The sequence below is a fragment of the Mauremys reevesii genome, linkage group 6, assembly GCF_016161935.1.
Source record: "Mauremys reevesii isolate NIE-2019 linkage group 6, ASM1616193v1, whole genome shotgun sequence".
Classification (NCBI taxonomy): domain Eukaryota; kingdom Metazoa; phylum Chordata; order Testudines; family Geoemydidae; genus Mauremys; species Mauremys reevesii.
Genome location: NC_052628.1, coordinates 24014 through 44272, shown reverse-complemented (window position 1 = coordinate 44272; position 20259 = coordinate 24014). Strand labels below are relative to the sequence as shown.

At 48.9% G+C, this 20259-nt stretch overlaps 2 protein-coding genes across 8 annotated transcripts in view; one reads left to right on the top strand and one right to left on the bottom strand.

The window, feature by feature from the left end:
• Nucleotides 1-15479, top strand: part of ARHGEF39 (Rho guanine nucleotide exchange factor 39) — a 70070-nt gene extending 54591 nt beyond the window's left edge. For 6 of the 7 annotated variants that reach the window (XM_039545066.1, XM_039545060.1, XM_039545063.1 and 3 more), the window contains 3 exons: nucleotides 1035-1123; nucleotides 1390-1506; nucleotides 2277-2721. In XM_039545066.1, coding sequence (XP_039401000.1) covers nucleotides 1035-1123; nucleotides 1390-1498 — 198 coding nt within the window. In that variant the 3' untranslated portion in view covers nucleotides 1499-1506; nucleotides 2277-2721. Of the gene's footprint in view, nucleotides 1-1034; nucleotides 1124-1389; nucleotides 1507-2276; nucleotides 2722-15358 lie in introns of those variants that run through there. The other variant, XM_039545061.1, reaches the window with a different exon arrangement.
• Nucleotides 15480-18024: 2545 nt separating this feature from the next.
• On the bottom strand, nucleotides 18025-19516 carry MRPL17 (mitochondrial ribosomal protein L17). The gene is made up of 3 exons (XM_039544626.1): nucleotides 19268-19516; nucleotides 19066-19134; nucleotides 18025-18680 (listed from the first exon to the last, which is right to left on the bottom strand). The coding sequence occupies exons 1-3, from the start codon at nucleotides 19439-19441 to the stop codon at nucleotides 18384-18386; spliced, it is 540 nt and encodes a 179-aa protein (XP_039400560.1). The 5' UTR covers nucleotides 19442-19516; the 3' UTR covers nucleotides 18025-18383.
• Between the last annotated feature and the right edge of the window lie 743 nt (nucleotides 19517-20259).

The following is a 20259-nucleotide window of genomic DNA, read 5'->3' as shown; positions in this document are numbered from 1 at the left end:
AAGGCCGCAGGCAGGCCTGGGCACAGGGTAAATTGGAGCCTGCTGAGAGTGAGTAGGCTCTAGCCAAAAGATCTGTGATGTGGGATTTCCCTGCTGAGACTATAGCTAGGAAAAGCCTGGGGACCCAACAAGAAGGTAAAACCAATGGAGTGTTAGAACTTGCAGGGGATTTTTGGAACTTTATTATGTGAACAAACTTGGACACATGCCCCCAGAAGGGGTGGTGAATGGACAAGAAAAGCCTATGTGGAGTTCAAGAAACCATTTGAGGGGGAATCTGAGACAGGCTGCCCGTAGTGTATCCCCAAGGCCATGACAGGGCACATGGCATGCAGCTAGCCCCATTACAAGGGATTATATTTAAGCAGTGACTGCACTCTGTGTATAAAACACCATTGTGAAAATCCTGGCTCTATGGAGAGCTCTGTGGCAAAGGTAGGCAAGATGGGACATGGTGGGAAGACCAGAAGGAATACCCTTAAAGAGAGTTATTTTGGATCACTCCTTACGAGCTGTATGGGGGAAGTAGAGTCTGACCGCAACTTGAACTTGGGGCGAGTTGTGGATTGGATAACAAGGATGTTCAATTCAGTGGAGCAGTGTGGATTAAGGGGCAGATACTGGAGTATGAACAGAGTATCAAGGGTGGCATTGACTTACTACCTCCATAGGGTGGTGGGAGGAATATTTAATTGTGTGAAGTATTTTGAGATCATCAGCTGGAATGGAACAGAGTAGGGCAGGTCTGTTTCTGTGCCAGTATAGCCTGGAGCTGGACAGCCCTGTTGCTTTTCTATTGCAAAAGGAAGATTACAGAAATGTGTAGGATGGGATGAGGTGCTGGTTGTTTCTGTGGCAGGGCTGCTGTCTGGGGCAAAGGAAATGTTAAAGATGGGTGTTGGACTCAACGCCTTTCTCCTTCTGTTCTGTTCCTTCCCCCTGAAACATCTGGCCCTGGCTGCTGCTGGAAGACATACTAGATTAGAGGGATCATTGGTCTGACCAAGTGTAGCTATTATGTTCTCTTCTTTCAGCTCTCCTTTCCCCACAAGACACTGCTGCTGATGTCGAGCAACCAGGAGGATATTAACAACTGGTATCTGAATCTGACAACTGCTATCAGGTAGGTCTTATCTGCTTTCTGTTGTTCAGTAGGTGACATTTTTTTCTCTTAATGTGTACTTGTGGTGTAGGAGGTGAGACAGTGCACCAAAGTGATCATGTGGGCTTCTGGAAGTGTATCCACAAGATGAGTGGCTATAGTACCAGGCTGATTGTGGGAAGGAAAGGGAGCTTTGACTCTGAAGGCAAGCCTTAGAAGGAATAATCTCATGGTGCGGGTGAACAAAACGTTAGAGTGGGTTTTTCCTCGTTTGTTCTTTTCCCTAGGCAGCTGAAAGCCAGGCCCACCTTTGTACACCAGAAGGAATACCTGACAGAACAACCTGTCAGCTCAAGAGATACCCACACAGTCCAGGAAATGTGCCAGGATTTATGAGAGCAAAGGTGTGTGTCAATGTTCCCTCTAATTTTTTACGTCCATGTACGGAATTAATTTTAAGTGTACCAAAATGGAGGTGGTGTGTGGCAGGGGTGGGGCTGAGGGGTTTGGAGTTTGGGAGGGGGCTCAGGGCTGGAGCAGAGGGTTAGAGTGCGGGTGGGCGAGGGCTCTGGAGCGTGGTCAGGGATGAGGGGTTCGGGAGGGGACTGAGGGGTTTGGAGTTTGGGAGGGGGCTCAGGGCTGGGGCAGAGGGTTAGAGTGCGGGTGGGCGAGGGCTCTGGAGTGTGGTCAGGGATGAGGGGTTCAGGAGGGGGCTCAGGGCTAGGGCAGAGAGTTGGGGTGCAGGCTCTGGCTGGGGTTGTGGGCTCTGGGATGGGGGGTTCAGAGTGTACGCTGCCCTGGGACTGCAGCAGGGAGAAAGGACTCCCCCCAGCCCTCTCTCAGCATAGCAGCTTGGGGCTGGGGAGAGGTGCCTCTCCCCAGCCGTGATGGCTCCGGCAGGGCGCCTCTGCTGCGTGGTCATGCAGCTTACAGAGAACTTAGGTGTGTGTATTGTGGGGATACACAAAGAGTGGACCTGTGTGACAGATGATACCCTTGTGTTCACACCCTACACACTACTGTAATAATGTTTGTACAAGTATGCCTTTTAAGGTATCATTTAAAAACTTGTAATTTGATGATCAGTAGTATCATGGCAAAATGCACGCAGCAGCATTATATGTGACGTTACAAGCATAAACTGAGATTGTGACTATAAAAGTATATTTTCCAGATAAGTTTGGGGAGTGGCCAAAGCAGTTCGTCAGAGATACCTCAGCCAGGTGTAAACAAGGCTGATGGACATTACCTGCTAAATGGCCATTCTTTGGCAGGAAAGGGGACGGGCAAAAATCTGTATCTTAGCAAAAAAACAGCATGGAGTTCCTTCCACACAAATGGCCTGTCACCTTGCTCCCGCCTGGAAATGCTCCCAAAGGGGGCAGAGAACTCTCTCTCCCTTCCCATCGCATTTTCTGCATTTGACAAAACAAAGGAAGCGGCCGTTGGACTCTGGGGGAGGGGTCCTTTATGTAAAGAGTTTGGTCAGCAAGACTGCTGAAAGCATGTGGTGAGAAATCTTTGTTTTGAATATAATCTATTGTTAGGCACCAGGGATTGTTTTATTTTTCTTGTAACCATTTCTGACTTTTATGGCTCATTACTCGTACTCACTTAAAATCCATCTTTGTAGTTAATAAACTTGTTTTATTGTTTTATCTAATCCACTGTGGTTTGTTGAAATGTTTGGATAGCTATTTAAAATAATAAACTGACGTTATTCCTTTCAGGGAATAGACTTAATATATTTGTACTGGGTAGTATAAGACTGTAACAGGCCCACTCTACCCCCATCTTCTTCCCTGCAGAAACTACACAAGCTCCACCAGCTGTGCACCCAGTGACCTTTTATTTCTAGTTCCCACCACAGTCCCTATGAAATACAGTAACTCCTCACTTAGCATCATCCTGGTTAATGTTTCGTTGCTGATCAATTAGAGAACATGCTCATTTACAGTTGTGCAGTGCTCCTTTATAACGTTGTTTGGCAGCCGCCTGCTTTGTCCACTGCTTGCAGAAAGAGCAGCACATTGGAGCCAGCTGGTGGGGGCTTAGAACCAGCATGGACAGGCAGCCCCGCATCAGCTCCCCTAAGTTCCCTGTGTGGCAGCCGCCTAGCAGGCTATCAGTTGCTGGCAGTTCAGCTGTCCCTCTCTCCTCCCACTGCCCTGAGCTGCTCCCGGGAGCCTCCTGCTTGCTGTGTAAGGGGGAAGAGGGGTGCTAATGTCAGGGTGTTCCTCTCCACAGAGGTTTGGGTGGGGGGAACATGACAGGGCTTAGGACTGAGGGAGCTTGCTGGCAACAGCTGCTGTCTCAACTTGCTGATCTACTTAAAAAGGCAATGTACTTAGAGTGGTGTCAGCATACTTAAAGGGGCAATGTGCGTCTCTCTCATGCACACTGTCTCTCTCTGTCATGTTGTCTCCCCTCCCTCCGTGCTGCCTTGTAGAATGTGAGGCTACATTAACGTGTTAACCCTTAAGGGCTCAGCCGAGTGCTAGTTCATCATTTAGCAGTAAGGCATTCCTGGGAAATATCCCATCCTCGTCGACCCTCTAACTCTACCACCTCAACCAAGCTTCACAATCATCAGTGCTGTGTACAGTATTAAATTGTTTGTTTAAAACTTATACTGTCTATATATAACAAAAATAGTCTTTTGTCTGGCATAAAAAAATTCCCTGGAACCTAACCCCCACCCCCCCCATTTACATTCATTCTTATGGGGAAATTAGATTCACTTAACATCATTTCGCTTAAAGTAGCATTTTTCAGGAACATAACTACAACGTTAAGCGAGGAGTTACTGTAGTCCATTTACAATGTTAACAGAGCTTTTGGCTCTCTCACCAAGATGTAAGGGGAACAGAGGCAGCAGGTTTAAAACAACAAAAAGGAAGTATTTTGTCACAAAACGCATAGTCAACTTGTGGAACTCTTTGCCAGAGGAAGTTGTGAAGGCCAAGAATGTAACAGGGTTAAAAAAAGAACTAGATAAGTTCATGGAGGATAGGTCCATCAATGGCTATTAGCCAGGATGGGCAGGGATGGTGTCTCTAGCCTCTCTTTGCCAGAAGCTGGGAATGGGCGATTGGATGGCTCACGGGATGATTACCTGTTCTGGTCATTCCCTCTGGGGCACCTGGTATTGGCCACTGTTGGGAGACAAGATACTAGGCCTACATGGGCCTTTGGTCTGACCAAGTATTGCCACTCTTATGTTCTTATAGAATGCATGCATAACCTTTCAAACTCAATACCACAGTAGCCAAGAGCTTAGTTGGAATTTAAAAGGAAAATGTATACTTAGAAGGATAAAAACAAGTCAGAGTTACATTAGCATTCAGATCACAGGCTAATCTCAGACATGAGTTAAGGATACTTCCCTTATACAAAAGTTATGTCATAGTTGACTACTTCAGCCAACTCCTTTTTCTGAAGCATTTGGTACTAATTCAGGTGGACCAGAAGTCTGAACTGATCTGTCAATTCCCATGTTCTGTAATAGCAGCATCTTGGCTTGTCTGATAGTTGCTGTCCTCTCAAAGTGCCACCTTAGTGATAAGGATGCCTGATTCATAGAATCATAGGGTTAGAAGGGACCACAAGTCATCTAGTCTAACCCCCACCAAGATGCAGGATCTGTTGTGTCTAAGGCATCCAACCTCCTTTTGAAAACCTTCCTGAGATCTTGTGAAAGTTCTTGTGAAAGGATTCATGGAGGCAGTGGTGGGGGTTTAGGTTGGATATTAGGAAAAACTTTTTCACTAGGAGGGTGGTGAAGTGGTGGAATCTCCATCCTTGGAGGTTTTTAAGGTCAGGCTTGACAAAGCCCTGGCTGGGATGCTTTGAGCAGGGGGTTGGACTAGATGACCTTGAGGTCCCTTCCAACCCTGATATTCTGGGATTCTATGAAAGTGTTTGTGTCACTGACTAAGTTTAAAAACAAGCACAGCACTGTAGCCATAAGGACAGTTTTACAGTCACCCTTATGTTGAACAAGCACTAGCATTTTCCACATAGACAAATGCTTAAATTTTTTCCACCAGCTTCATACACCAGCACGTCAAGTTCTTTTTTTTAGGTTAGTGCATGTGTCGAAGAAAAACTCAGTTCTCACTTCTATGTTTAGGTGCAGCAGAAGCAACTGCAGCAACCATCCCCTTTTGCTCACGTGTGCCATTCCATGGTATATGCGAGCAAGATAGGGCAATAACATCTTCATGGAGTCTCTTTGTTGCTTCCTCCCACCAAGACAGAAACTGCCGTGTGATTTAAGGGTTTCTCGGTATGTAAGTTTACCTAATTCAAAGGTACCTTCTAATGGGCATTGTTTAAATGAATTTTCACGCGTGTATAGAGTCCAATCATTTAAATACCTGCAGGTTTGAGGACCATAATGACATGTAATATGCAGGGTACCCTTAGGGGTAAGGTGGAAAGTTTAGACTGTCCCTCCCCATGTTCCAATCACACAAACTCAGAGGGTTCCAGAATCTAAGGAGTTCACCCTACAGGGTACTCACATACAGGAGAGACTCACAAGAAAGACTACGACACACATCCTTTCAGCAAAAGACTCCATTTCCATTTCCGGAGATAAAGCCGCATACCTAATTGCTTACAGGGAAACAATCAGATTGTCAGTAGCCCACACAGAAGGAAAGGAGGGAAGATGGGTTCACACCTCTAGACCCAGGCAGCTTCCTCGCCGGACTATGCCAAGCTGAGTCAGCCCACCGTGGGTCGGATCTCCTACAGATCCACTAGTTACTGGGCTGCGCGTAGACTACTCCTGATCATTAGCAATCGCTTCACAGGGCAATCTGCTTCCAGCAACAAACACTCACACAGGTAAACACACACACACACCCAAGGCCTCTTATCCTTTTTTTTTTAACTTTTTTAACCTTTTTATCTCTTTTTAAAATTTTTCTTTTTATCTTTTTTTTCCTTTTTTTTTTTTTTTTTTTTTAACCAAGATGCATCGTTACCTGGTCGGACCAATACTATGTCTTGAGGCAGTAAAACAAAACCCTCAGCACCGGTGCATTCTAATGCATTACCTTATGCATTACCTCATGCATTACCTTATGCATGTACCTGTTAGCCAACTCAGCAGTTCCCAGTACTGCTATAAATACCTTATTGGGGCCTCTCCCCAATACCACTCTGCATTTGATCCTGCTGCACAGTCAATAAGTTCAGATGGCGTGAGCAGCAGAGAAACAGACCCCCCAGACAGTCCTCCCTCCTCCCCCAATAGAGAGATTTCAAAGGTCTCTTACCTCTATTGTGGCGCCATGCTGTGTGTCGTGGGGCGTTGCCATCCCGGACGAGCCCCCAAATTGTCGAAGAAAAACTCAGTTCTCACTTCTATGTTTAGGTGCAGCAGAAACAAATACTTTATTTTAATACTCTAGTGAACACAAGAGGGAGAGAGTGTCAGGAGCTAGGTTTGCCCCTTGCCCTGGACGGATCTCTCTCAATTAGTAAACAATCATAACAATCTTTATACCTTTCTAGCAGACCATGGTTAGCATACTTGCAGACAGTAAAAGTAAACATTTGCATTTGTTTATACATAAGCCTATTCGTTATCTTATTTGTCTGCAATACTAGAACAGAAAACAAGACTGCAATTCACAAGGTCGTAACGACTTTTCACACAATTCACTCTGCACCAGATACAGGGTAACATCTTAACCTCTGCTAATTAGCTAACATACATTAAGATCCCTTCAAACCTCTATTAATTAATTCTTGGCCTCCACACATGTGATTTGTACTGCAGGAGCACCTACAGGCACCAGTGAGAGATGGACTCGATGGTGCAGTGTTCAGTAAAGACAGAGTGTGTCCTTTCCCAGAACTCATTTTTAAACTGTAGCCTTAGATCAGCAACAACATAAATAACAGCATGTGTGCTGCTGGAAGAAATGCTTCATTAGCATAAACTGTACATTAAAAAAACTGTCACTTGTTTACAGTCAAAGTTGGAATTAGGTTATTAGGTTGCCTCTTCACTATATTTATCTAGGAAAGGAACACTTATGATTAATAATGAAGAAGGCAAGAGTGATCCAAGTGGCCAGGGTAAATCATACAGTAACATAAGAACATAAGAACAGCCGTACCGGGTCAGACCAAAGGTCCATCTAGCCCAGTATCTGTCTACCGACAGTGGCCTATGCCAGGTGCCCCAGAGGGAGTGAACCTAACAGGCAGTTATCAAGTGATCTCTCTCCTGCCACCCATCTCCATCCTCTGACAAACAGAGGCTAGGGACACCATTCCTTACCCATCCTGGCTAATAGCCATTTATGGACTTAACCACCATGAATTTATCCAGTTCTCTTTTAAACGCTGTTATAGTCCTAGCCTTCACAACCTCCTCAGGCAAGGAGTTCCACAAGTTGACTGTGCGCTGCATGAAGAAGAACTTCCTTTTATTTGTTTTAAACCTGCCGCCTATTAATTTCATTTGGTGACCCCTAGTTCTTGTATTATGGGAATAAGTAAATAACTTTTCCTTATCCACTTTCTCAACATCACTCATGATTTTATATACCTCTATCATATTCCCCCTTAGTCTCCTCTTTTCCAAGCTGAAGAGTCCTAGCCTCTTTAATCTTTCCTCGTATGGGACCCTCTCCAAACCCGATCATTTTAGTTGCCATTTTCTGAACTTTTGCTAGTGCCAGTATCTTTTTTTGAGGTGAGGAGACCACATCTGTACACAGTATTCGAGATGTGGGCGTAACATGGATTTATATAAGGAATAATATATTCTCAGTCTTATTCTCTATCCCCTTTTTAATGATTCCTAACATCCTGTTTGCTTTTTTGACCGTCTCTGCACACTGCGTGGACATCTTCAGAGAACTATCCACGATGACTCCACGATGATCTTTTTCCTGACTCGTTGTAGCTAAATTAGCTCCCATCATATTGTATGTATAGTTGGGGTTATTTTTTCCAATGTGCATTACTTTACATTTATCCACATTAAATTTCATTTGCCATTTTGTTGCCCAGTCACTTAGTTTTGTGAGATCTTTTTGAAGTTCTTCTCAGTCTGCTTTGGTCTTAACTATCTTGAGCAGTTTAGTATCATCTGCAAACTTTGCCACCTCAGTGTTTACCCCTTTCTCCAGATCATTTATGAATAAATTGAATAGGACTGGTCCTAGGACTGACCCTTGGGGAACACCACTAGTTACCCCTCTCCATTCTGAGAATTTACCATTAATTCCTACCCTTTGTTCCCTGTCTTTTAACCAGTTCTCAATCCATGAAAGGACCTTCCCTTTTATCCTATGACAGCTTAATTTACGTAACAGCCTTTGGTGAGGGACCTTGTCGAAGGCTTTCTGGAAATCTGTCACGGAGTGTGGGGGAGTCCGGCTCTGCACCCCTTATACTGGGACTCACAGTGACTCTCAGCCAGCCAGTAAAACAGAAGGTTTATTGTACAACAGGAATGCAGGATACAGGAGAGCTTGGAAATATGGCCAGGACCCCTCAAATGGGTCCTTCTGGAGGTGCAGGGAGCTTAGTTCCCAGCTTGGGATTCCCTGCACTGCACCCCCGAGCCCCAAACCGAAACTGACCCAACCCTCTCCAGCCGGCTCTCTCCTTTGTCTAGCTTCCCAGGCAAAAGTGTTGACCTCCCCTCCCCCCGCCTAGCTCAGGTTACAGGCTCAGGTATTGTCCATCACCTAAAGTCCTCCCCGGCTCTCCCATCCCCCACACACAGTCCCTACTCTATCACATCTCTCCCCCCTTTGAGACTGAACTGAGCGGGGTCACTCTGCCCAGTGACCTGGGGAAGTTCAGGGCCCCCTCTCCGGGACAGTGTGTCCGCTATCAGGTTGGCACTTCCCTTCACATGGACCACGTCCATGTCATAGTCCTGCAGGAGCAGGCTCCACCTCAGGAGCTTGGCGTTGGCTCCTTTCATCTGGTGCAGCCAGGTCAGGGGAGAGTGGTCGGTGTACACGGTGAAGTGGCGCCCAAAGAGATATGGCTCCAGTTTCTTAAGGGCCCACACCATGGCCAGGCATTCCTTCTCGATGGCCGCATAGTTCTGCTCCCGGGGTAGCAACTTCTTGCTCAGGTACACGATGGGGTCTCTCTCCCCCTTTTCATTCTCCTGCATTAACACTGCCCCCAGTCCCGTGTCTGAGGCGTCAGTGAACACCATAAAGGGCTTGTCAAAATTTGAGTTTGCCAGAACTGGGCCACTAACCAGAGCCTCCTTCAGCGCCCGGAGAGCCTGCTGGCACCGCTCAGTCCAGACCACCTTGTCTGGCTTCCCCTTCTTGCACAGCTCAGTGATGGGAGCGGCTATGGCGCTAAAGTGGGGCACGAACCTTCGATAGTACCCCGCCATCCCGATAAAGGCCTGGACCTGCTTTTTGGTCTGGGGAGCGGGCCAGTCTCTGATCACCTCCACCTTGGCTGGTTCCGGCTTTAGGCAGCCGCTCCCCACCCGATGGCCCAGGTAAGATACTTCAGCCATCCCCACCTTGCACTTCTCAGCATTTACGGTTAACCCAGCCTCTCGGAGTCAGTCCAGCACTCGTCTAACCTGGGACACGTGGTTCTCCCAGGTCTGGCTGAAGACGCAGATGTCGTCAATATACGCCACAGTAAAACACTCCATCCCCCTCAGTAGCTGATCCACCAGGCGCTTGAAAGTGGCCGGCGCTCCCTTGAGGCCGAAGGGCAGGGTCAGAAACTCATAGAGCCCCAGAGGGCTGATAAAGGCCGATTTCAGCCTGGCATCCGTGTCCAGCAGCACTTGCCAGTAGCTCTTTGTAAGATCCATGGTGGTGAGGTACCGAGCGCCTCCCAGCCTGTCTAGGAGCTCGTCAGGCCTGGGCATGGGGTAGGCATCAGATACAGTGATGGCATTGAGCTTTCGATAGTCCACACAGAACCAGATCGACCCGTCCTTCTTGGGGACCAGCACCAGTGGCGAGGCCCAAGGGTTGGCGGACGGCTGGATCACCCCCAAGGCCAGCATGTCCCTGACCTCTCTTTCTAGGTCCTGGGCAGGTTTCCTGATGACCCGAAAAGGGGAGCATCTTATAGGGGGGTGTGACCTGGTCTCCACCCGATGGACAGTCAAATTAGTGCGCCCAGGCTGGTTGGAAAACAGCTGTCGGTATAGATGCAGCACCCCTCGGATCTCAGCATGCTGGGCCGGGGTCAGCTGATCAGAGAGGGGAATCTCCTCCAGTGGGGAACCAGCTTTTGTCCCTGGGAATAGATCCACTAAAGGGTCATCTCCCTGCTCCTCCCAGTGTCCACACATGGCCAACACCACATTCCCCCTGTCATAGTATGGCTTCATCATATTCACATGGTACACCCGGCGGCGATGAGCCCGGTTCGACAGCTCCACCACATAGTTTACCTCATTTACTTGCTTGATAACCTTGAAGGGCCCTTCCCAGGCAGCTTGGAGTTTGTTTTTCCTCACGGGGATGAGAACCATCACTTGATCCCTGGTGGCGAAGGCGTGGGCCCGCGCCGTGCGGTCATACCAGACCTGCTTCCTCTGGGCTCGGGCCAGATTCTCCCTGGCCAGGCCCATGAGCTCGGCAAGTCTTTCCCGAAAGGTCAGGACATACTCCACCACCAACTCTCCATCGGGCGCAGCCTTCCCCTCCCATTCGTCTCTCATCAGGTCCAGGGGCCCCCTTACCCGCCTTCCATATAACAGTTAGAAAGGTGAAAACCCAGTAGATTCCTGGGATACCTCCCTGTACGCGAACAGCAGGTGAGGTAAGTACTTTTCCCAGTCCTGTGGGTGCTGGTTCATAAATGTTTTTAGCATCATCTTTAGCGTCCCGTTGAACCTCTCCATCACCCGTTGGACTGGGGGTGATACGCTGAGGCCCAGTTGTGCCGGACCCCACATTTCTCCCACAGGGACTGGAGCAGGGTCGACATGAAGTTGGACCACTGGTCCGTTAAGACTTCCTTGGGGAACCCCACTCGGCTGAAAATGGTCAGCAGCGCATCTGCCACGGTGTCTGCTTCGATAGAGGACAAGGCCACCGCCTCCAGGTAGCAAGTGGCGAAATCTACCACCACCAGGATGTATTTCTTCCCTGACCGGGTCGCCTTGCTGAGAGATCCCATTATGTCCATGGCCACCTTCTGGAAAGGTTCTTCTATGATGGGGAAAGCCTCAAAGCTGCTTTCCCCTTGTCCCGGGCCTTCCCCACCCGCTGGCAGGGGTCACAGGATCGGCAGTACTGTCGGACATGGGTAAAGGCCCCAAGCCAGTAAAAGTTCTGTAGCAGCCTCTGCCTGGTGCGTCAGATTCCCTGGTGCCCAGCGAGGGGGATGTCATGGGCCAGGTACAGGAGCTTGTGGTGAAACTTCTGGGGAACCACCAGCTGCCTCCTGATCCCCCATGACTCCACTTCCCTGGGGGGAACCCATTCTCGGTACAGGAACCCCTTCTCCCACAGGAACCTCTCCTTGCAACCTCTCCTCATGGTCTGTGCTGCATTGAGGTCAGCCCGGTCCCTGGGCTTCTGCAAGGAGGGATCCTTCTGCAACTCGGCCTGGAACTCAGCAGCTGGGACAGGGATGGGGACCTGCTCTCTCCCGCTGGCTGGGTCTGAGGCCGCAGCCTCTCTGAGCCGTGTCTCTGGGCGTTCCCTCCCCACCAGGTTAGGGTCCTGCACCTCGGGCAGGGTACCTTCCCCGTTGTCAGGGCGCAGTGCCCTGCGCCAACTCAGACTACAGGTCATGACCAGGGCACCCCTGGCATTGCTTGGCCAGACCGCCAGGTCCTCCCCCATTAACACCTCCGTGGGCAAATGTGGGTGTACCCCCATTTCAGGTGTACCCTTGCCACGGGCACCTTGAATGGGGTCCCGCTCACACCCATCAGGGTCAAGTAGGTGTTGGGCACCATCCGCTCTGGGGCCACCACCTAGGGCCGGGCCACTGTCACCTCTGCACCCGTGTCCCAGTACCCAGTGACCTTCCTCCCATCTTCCTCCAGGGGAACAAGGCACTCTCTCCGGAGGGGTAGCCCCGTGCCCACCCTATAAACCAAAAACCTGGAGCCTGGAGCATCCAGCCCCCCAGAGGAGCTGACCTGGGGCCCTCCTCCCTCCTTCGCAGGTGGTACGCGGCCAGATCCCCTTTCCTGCGAACGCTGCCCCTCATCCGTCTGGGTCTCTACGAAGTTAACCTGGTGTGGGGTCGGTCTGCTCAGTCTGTCCTTGAGCCTGGGGCACTGGGACCATATGTGGCCCCTCTGGCCACATTGATAGCAGCTCATGTCCCATAGGTCCCCTCGAACCAGTCGGTTGTCCCTGACGCTGGGCGTTCCTCTTGGGAGGGGGTTCTCCCTATTCCCACTTTGGGGGGGTCCCAGGATGACTCACTCTCTGCATCGTGGCGAGCCTGTTCCTTTGGGGCTCCTCCCTGCCACACACAGACCGGCTCTTCACAAAGTCATCAGCCAGCCGCCCTGCATGTTGCGGGTTCTCTGGCTTTTGGTCCCTCAACCACAGCCTCAGGTCGGATGGGTACCACTCATACAGTTGTTCCAGTACCAGCAGTTTAACCAGGTCCCCCTTCGTCTGGGCCCCATCTGCCCACTTGCTGGCGTATCCCTCCATGCGGACGGCTAGTTGCAGATATGAGACCTCAGGGGTTTTATCCTGACTCCGGAACCTCTCCCGGTACATCTCAGGAGTCAGCCCAAACTCGCGCAGCAGGGCCTGTTTGAATAGTTTGTAGTTCCCTTTCTCTGCCTCTTCCAGTTGGCAGTACAATGGGGTCCAGTCAGGGGGTGAGAACCCGGAGCCTGTCCGCAGGATCTACCTGGTGCAGCTCACAGGCCGTCTCAAAGGCATCCAGGAAATCATCCATGTCCTCCCCCTCCTTACTCTGGGCCAGGATGCACTTATCAAAGCTCTGCGCAGTCCTGGCCCCCCCCCCACTCACCGCAGCCGGGGGCCCGCTGCCCCTCAGCCTCGCCAGCTCCAGCTCATGATGACGCTGTCGTTCTTCATGTTCCCTCTGTCTCGCTTCATGTTCCCTCTGTCTCTCCTCATGTTCTCTCTGTTTCTCACGATCCTCCAGCTCTCTGTTTTAGCTCTCTCCCCCATTCCAGCCGCTTGCGCTCCACGGATGCCGAGTGTCGCCGGGACGATCCCCTGCTAGTCGGGGGGGTCACGGTGCCCTCAGTAGTCGCTGGCCTCCTCCTCCCCCTCCCCCTAGGCATAGGAATGGGGGGTCTTGGGAAGCCCTCAATCGCTGGCTGACCACTCCCAGCAGGGATAGACACTGGTGCCTGTGCTGCATTTGCCAGGCTGCTTCCCTCAGAGACAGGGATCAGTTCACTCACGTGATCTCCCTCCTCTAGCTGCGCAATCAGCTGGTCTTTGGTGAGCCTCCCTCTGCACAGCCCCCTCTGATCTAATTTTTGCTCCAGATCCCCAAGTGGCCCCCTCAAGGATTGAACTCACAACCCTGGGTTTAGCAGACTAATGCTCAAACCACTGAGCTATCCCTCCCCCCAAGTGGAGGGCCCAAGTGGAGTTCCACAGGGATCTGTGCTGGGTCCGGTGTTGTTTAACATATTTGTTAATTACTTTGATGTAGTAATAGAGAGCATACTGATCAAATAAGCTGGCGGGGGAAGCTAACACTTTGGAAGATAGAGCTAAAATGTAGAGGGATCTTGATAAATTGGAGAAGTGGGCTATAGACAACAAAATGAAATTCAGCAAAGATAAATGTAAGGTGCTACACTAAGTGAAGAAAAATCAAATGCATAAATACAGAATGGAGATAACTGGCTTGCTAGCAGCACTGCTGGAAAGGATTTGGGAGTTGTGGTGGATCACAACCTCCACATGAGTCACCAATGCAATGCTGTTGCAAAAAGAGCAAATGCAATTTTAGGTTGCATTAATAGAGGCATAACATGACAGTCATGAGAGGTGATAGTACTGCTCTATTTAGCGGTTTTTAGGCTAGAGTACCATGTCCAATTTTGGTCAACAATGTATAGAAAGGATGTAAAGAAACTGGAAAGGATCCAGAGGTGAGTGATTAAGATGATCAAAGGGATACAATGGAAACCATATGAGCAAAGGTGAAAGAACTGGGTATGTTTAGTTTGGAAAAAGAGGAGATTAAGGGGGGATATGATAGCAGTCTTCAAATACTTGAAAGGCTGCCATAAAATAAGATGGAGAAGAGTTTTTCTCTTGCCACAGAGGGCAGGACAAAGGCAATGAGTTCAAACTCCAGGATAGCAAATTTAGATTAAATCTCAGTACAGTAACACCTCACTTAAAGTCATCCCAGTTAACGTTTCATTGTTCTGTTGCTGATCAGTTATAGAACATGCTCATTTAAAGTTGCACAATGCTCCCTTATAACAGTTTGGCAGCCGCATGCTTTGGCCATTGCTTGCAGAAAGCAGCCCATTAGAGCTTGCTGGCGGGGGCTTGGAACCAGGATGGACTGGCAGCCCCATCAGCTCCCTGCTCCCCTGAGTTCCCTGTGTGGCAGCCACCTAGCAGGCTATCACTTGCCAGGCAGTTCAGCTGTCCCTCCTGCCCTCTGCCTTGGAGCTGCTCCTGGGAGCCTCCTGTTTGCTGTGTGGGGTGGAAGAGGGGAGCTAATGTCAGTGTCATCCCCTTCCTCCGCTCCTGTGCCTTAGCTCTGACTCCACCATCTCAGCCAAGCTTCACAATCATCATTGCTGCATACAATATTGTTTAAAACTTATACAGTGTGTGTGTGCACTCATATAGTCTTTTGTCTGGCAAAAAAAAAAATTCCCTGGAACCTAACCCCCACCCCTCCTTTGCATTAATTCTTATGGGGAAATTGGATTCGCTTAATACAGTTTCGCTTAAAGTAGCATTTTTCAGGAACGTAACTACAATGTTAAGCAAGGAGTTACTGTAAAAACTTTCTAACAGTAGGACAATTGAATAAACTGCCTTGGGAGGTTGTGGAAGCTTCTTCACTGGAGGTTTTCAAAAGGAGGCTAGATAGCCATCTGTCTTGGATGGTTTAGACACAACAAATCCTGCATCTCAGCAGACCAAATAATCTTTGTGGTCCCTTCTAATCCTATGATTAATAAATCTGAATGCTTTTACTATGTTATTAACCAATTAAGTTATCAACTTGCACTAAGTTAAATAATTTATTTGCTGTGAGAATAATAATCACTAAATATTTCCTGTCATATAGTAAATGAAATGATGAATTCACACTACTGTGGCTCTTTTGGGTAATGTTGATTGTTAATTCGGCTCCTGAACCACCAAGAAGATAAGAACGGCTGTACTGAGTCAGGCCAAAGGTCCATCTAGCCCAGTATCCATCTACCGACAGTGGCCAATGCCAGGTACCCCAGATGGAGTGAACCAAACAGGTAATGATCAAGTGATCTCTCTCCTGCCACCCATCTCCACCCTCTGACAAACAGAGGCTAGGGACACCATTCCTTACCCATCCTGGCTAATAGCCATTAATGGACTTAACCTCCATGATTTTATCAGTCCTCTTTTAAATGCTGTTATACTCCTAGTCTCCTCAGGCAAGGAGTTCCACAAGTTGACTGGGCGCTGTGTGAAGAACTTCCTTTTGTTTTAAATCTGCTGCCCATTAATTTTATTTGGTGGCCCCTAGTTCTTGTATTATGGGAATAAGTAAATAACTTTTCCTTATCTACTTTCTCCACATCACTCATGATTTTATATAAGATCTGAGTATCACTGCTCTAAGCAATCAGTGTGCTCAAAGTGCACTTGTCTAGACTTTTTGTTTGGAACATGAATGAAAATCCCTCCCACATTACCATGTTTAAAGGTGATGTTAATCTCCTTTATTTGACACTTAGGTTTGTACTCAAACTTTCTAAAACTGAAACTAGCCTAACGGGTAACAGACTAAAAAGACCACAGGCATTTACAGAACTAAGAGGCTGCATACTGGGTACTACAATTCTCAACAAAGTGTAAGAATACTTTGTGTATGAAAAGCTAACCACCTGTTACACAGCTGCCTAAAAGACTACAGAATTAAGCACTAAGCAGTCACAGCTGGGAACAGAAACATGCATCAGAGAACTGGCTGGGGGAGGAGAGGAATCCACACAGCACCTCACACCTTCTATGGGCCATCTTAATTATCACTTCAAAAAGTTTTTTTTCCTCCTGCTGATGATAGCTCATCTCAATTGATTAGACTTTTCCTGTTGGTATGCATACTTCCACCTTTTCATGTTCTCTGTATGTATAAATATCTCCTGTCTGTGTGTTCCATTCTATGCATCGGAAGAAGTGAGCTGTAGCTCATGAAAGCTCATGCTAAAATAAATTTGTTAGTCTTTAAGGTGCCACAAGTACTCCTGTTCAAATTGCAACATAACAGCCATACTGGGTCAGACCAATGGTCTATCTAGCCCAGGGGTTGGCAACCTTTCAGAAGTGGTGTGCCGAATCTTCATTCATTCACTCTAAATTAAGGTTTCGCGTGCCAGTAATATATTTTAACTTTTTTAGGTGGTCTCTTTCTACAAGTCTAATATATCACTAAACTATTGTTGTATGTAAAGTAAATAAAATGCAGAGCCTCCTGGACCGGTGGCCTAGACCCAGGCACTGTGAGTGCCACTGAAAATCAGCCTTCGGCACCCGTGCCATAGGTTGCCTACCCCGATCTAGCCCAATATCCTGTCTTCCAAAATGGCCAATTCCAGATGCTTCAGAGGGAATGAACAAAACAGGCAATCATTGAGCGATCCACCTCCAGTCAGCTGGTACAGAAATAGATTTAAATGATAAGTTACATACACCTCTACCCCGATAAAATGCTGTCTTTGGGAGCCAAAAAAAATCTTACCGCGTTATATCGAACTTGCTTTGATCTGCCAGAGCGCGCAGCCCCGCCCCCCCCGTGTTATATCCAAATTCATGTTATATTGGGTAGAGGTGTACTTCAGTTTTTAGTTTTGCAATTTCATATTTGAGTTCCTTCAGAACTCTTAGGTGAACTCCATCTGGTCCTGGTGCCATCTTACTGTTAATTTTTTTAATTTGTTCCAAAACCACCTCTGACACCTTAATCTGGGACAGTTCCTCAGATTTCTCACCAAAAATGAATGGCTCAGGTGTTGGACTGTCCCTCACATCCTCTACAGTGAAAACTGATGCAAAGAATTCATTTAGCTTCTCCACAATGTCCTTAGCTTTTCTAGAGTGCTCCTTTAGCATCTGCAGTGTCCAGTGGCCCCACTGATTGTTTGGCAGGTTTCCTGCTTCTGAGGAGTTAAGAATTTTTTTTTGTTAGTTTTTGAGTCTTTTGCAAGTTGCTCTTTGAATTCTTTTTTGCCCTGCCCAATTATATCTTTACACCTGACTAGCCAGAGTTTATACTCCTTTCTATTATCCTCAACAGGATTTGACCTCCAATTTTTAAAGGATGACTTTTTGCCTCTAACCACTTTTTATTTTGTTTAGCCACGGTGGCACTTTTTTAGACTTTTTTTTAAATTTAGGGTATATTTAATTTGAGCCTCTATTATGGTGCTTTAAAAAAGTTTCCATGCAGCATGCGGGTATTTCATTCTTGTGACTGTATCTTTAATTTCAGCTTAACTAGCTTTTCATTTTTGTGAAATTCCCCATTCTGAAGTTAAATGCTACTTTGATGGGCTTCTTAATAATATTATGGTCGCTATTACCAAGCTCTTAGCCCAGATCCTGTGCTCCGCTTACGACTAAATCAAGAAGCACCTCTCCTCATCTGGGTTCCAGGAGTAGTTGCTCCAAGAAGCAGTAATTTATGGTATCAAGAAACTTTACCTCTGCAACAAGGAGTCTGGTACAATACTTGCTATCACACAGCGAAAATAAAGAAACTTCCTTTTCTGCATTTATTTACAGAGACCATCAAGGGTTAGGTTACTCAGCATCATTTACCCCTCCAATTGGACTTCTACTTATACCACAGAAAGAAAGAACTGGGACTTGAATTCATGCTTCCTGCATAATCCTACAGAACAAGACCAAGAATCAAACCCAGGCCTCAGGAACTGTGAATAGAAACCAGGCCACCTGCAAAGTAAGTCGGGTAACTGAACCCATTGCTCTCACATGAGGCAAGTATTTAAGTTTGAGGCTCTGATTCCTTCCTTCAGTGGAATCTCTGTGTCCCAATGTATAGATTCCCCATTCACCCTCTACGATCAAAGAGGGAAGAGAATGCTGCACTACACTGCAGTCCCTGTGTGCAATGAGACTGCAGCCCGCTCTGGGACCTGGGTTGCTCTGGTCTTTAATATGTCTTCACGGTAGCCTTTCAGAAGCTGATTGAGTAAGGTCTTTTCATTGTCCCTGTGTAGAACTATGAGAGGTGGGAAAGGATTCCCCTTGTATTCAATCACAGCCATCTTGGCCCGATCCAGGTTCTCTCGATTGGGGATCTGAAGCAGTCGTGTATAGTTCCCAGAATGAGACTGGAAACGTGGAGCCAACAGTTTAAACAGCTTATGGATGAGATCTTTCTCCTGGAAAAGGGCAGAATACAGAGAGAACGAGCCCACGTTAGAGCCTCAGCATATGATGCAGTAGCCAACCCCCGTGGGAGACCATGCATGTTTTATCATGAGCCATTCCCAGTCTCATCTCAGCACTTCCTCTCTTCCAGCTCCAAGAACTGGGTCTCAACTGGCACCTTCACAACTGCCAGGCCTGCTGCCCCCTTGTGCTCTACCCTTCCCTAGGCACCTAGACTGCTGAGGGCAGGCACCCAATCAGCTGCTCTCCGTCCCCGAGGCCAGGGCCTGACTCCCCCAAGAACAGCCTTACCCCCAGGGCACAGCCCGCGCTCCCTCGGGGGTCCGCGCCGTTTCCCGCTCAGGCTGAGCTGCTCGGCGGCGCCGGGCTACTCACCGTCAGCCAGAAGTCAGCCATGCGCATGGCCTTCTCGTCCGCGTCTCCCCGCTTGGCGTAGTCGATCAGCTGGGGAGAAACAGGGATCGTCAGCCTGTGACTAGGCCGCCCGGCCCCGAGGGCTCCTGAGGCGCACGGCAGAGCCTCGGCCCCAGGCAGATCCGCCGGCCTAGGGCCGCTCTCGGCCCGCGCGCCTCCTTACCCGCTCCGCGTAGAACCGCATCTCGTCCGCGCGCGCCCAGTGCGTCTCGATGCGCTCGTGCCGCACCAGCGCCGTCACCAGGTTCCGCAGCATGTCGAGGCGCGAGCGCGGCCCGAGCCCGAGCCGCCGGTGCACGCGGCCATGGGATATCGCGGCAGCCACCGACAGTCGCATCACGACCCCGACCCCGACCCCGACCGGAAGCGACGGCTGAGGAACCGGAAGGAAAGAAGCCGCTGGAGAGGCGGGGTTGGGGCGTCTCTAAGGCCAGGGGCGGGGCTGGAGGGAGGGATTAGGACTGGCCCCGCGCTCCGTAGCGAAGGCGGGCGGCGGACCCGGCTCCTCCCGCGGTGCTGTTGGGACTAGGCAGACCGGGGTCGGCTTGGCTCTGGGCAGGGCTGCGGGCGGGAGACGCCCCGAGTCTCTGGGCAGGAGCGGGAACGAGGCGTTGCCGCTTCGACCTTCCCGCAGCCCCAAGAAACGTGGCGACGCCCAGGAGCGAGTCTGAAAGCTGCACCCCGGGCACAGTGTCACCCTGTGGGGAGCCTGGCTATGCACAGGGTGAGGCGAGAGCCAGACGTGGCTGAGGGAGACGTTCTGCAGAACGCGCACAGTGACTACAACGAAGTGCCCGTTATCGGCAGCTGGCAGAATTAGTGGCAATCTGAATGAATTCCGGTTTTGATGTGGGTAGTCTCACCACGTGGGAACCCGAAAGTGGGAGTGTTTGTCTTTAGTTGTTTTCTGGTTTTTGTGTGTGGCTCTCCGGTTGGCCCACCCTCCCAGGATTCAAATAGGATGATGATGAGTTGGCACAAATACAGTTACCTGTTCCAATGAGTTTCCAGTCTTGATAGAAAAGGTGGGAAGACAATCATTTTGTGCAATTGATTCCAGACCAAATCTCCAGTTTGTTAAGGTTGTTTTTAATACTAACCCTCTCCTCCAAAGTATTTGCAACCCTCCCGGCTTGGAAGCCAGTAAATAATTAA

What these genes read in the sequence shown, in the direction of transcription:
- MRPL17 (XM_039544626.1), bottom strand. Translation starts at nt 19,441, where the DNA reads ATGCGACTGTCGGTGGCTGCCGCGATATCCCATGGCCGCGTGCACCGG. An exon ending in TGCGGTTCTACGCGGAGCGG is followed by an intron (nt 19,135 to 19,267) that starts GTAAGGAGGCGC and finishes GTTTCTCCCCAG; the next exon opens with CTGATCGACTACGCCAAGCG. An exon ending in TGGCTGACTTCTGGCTGACG is followed by an intron (nt 18,681 to 19,065) that starts GTGAGTAGCCCG and finishes GCCCTTTTCCAG; the next exon opens with GAGAAAGATCTCATCCATAA.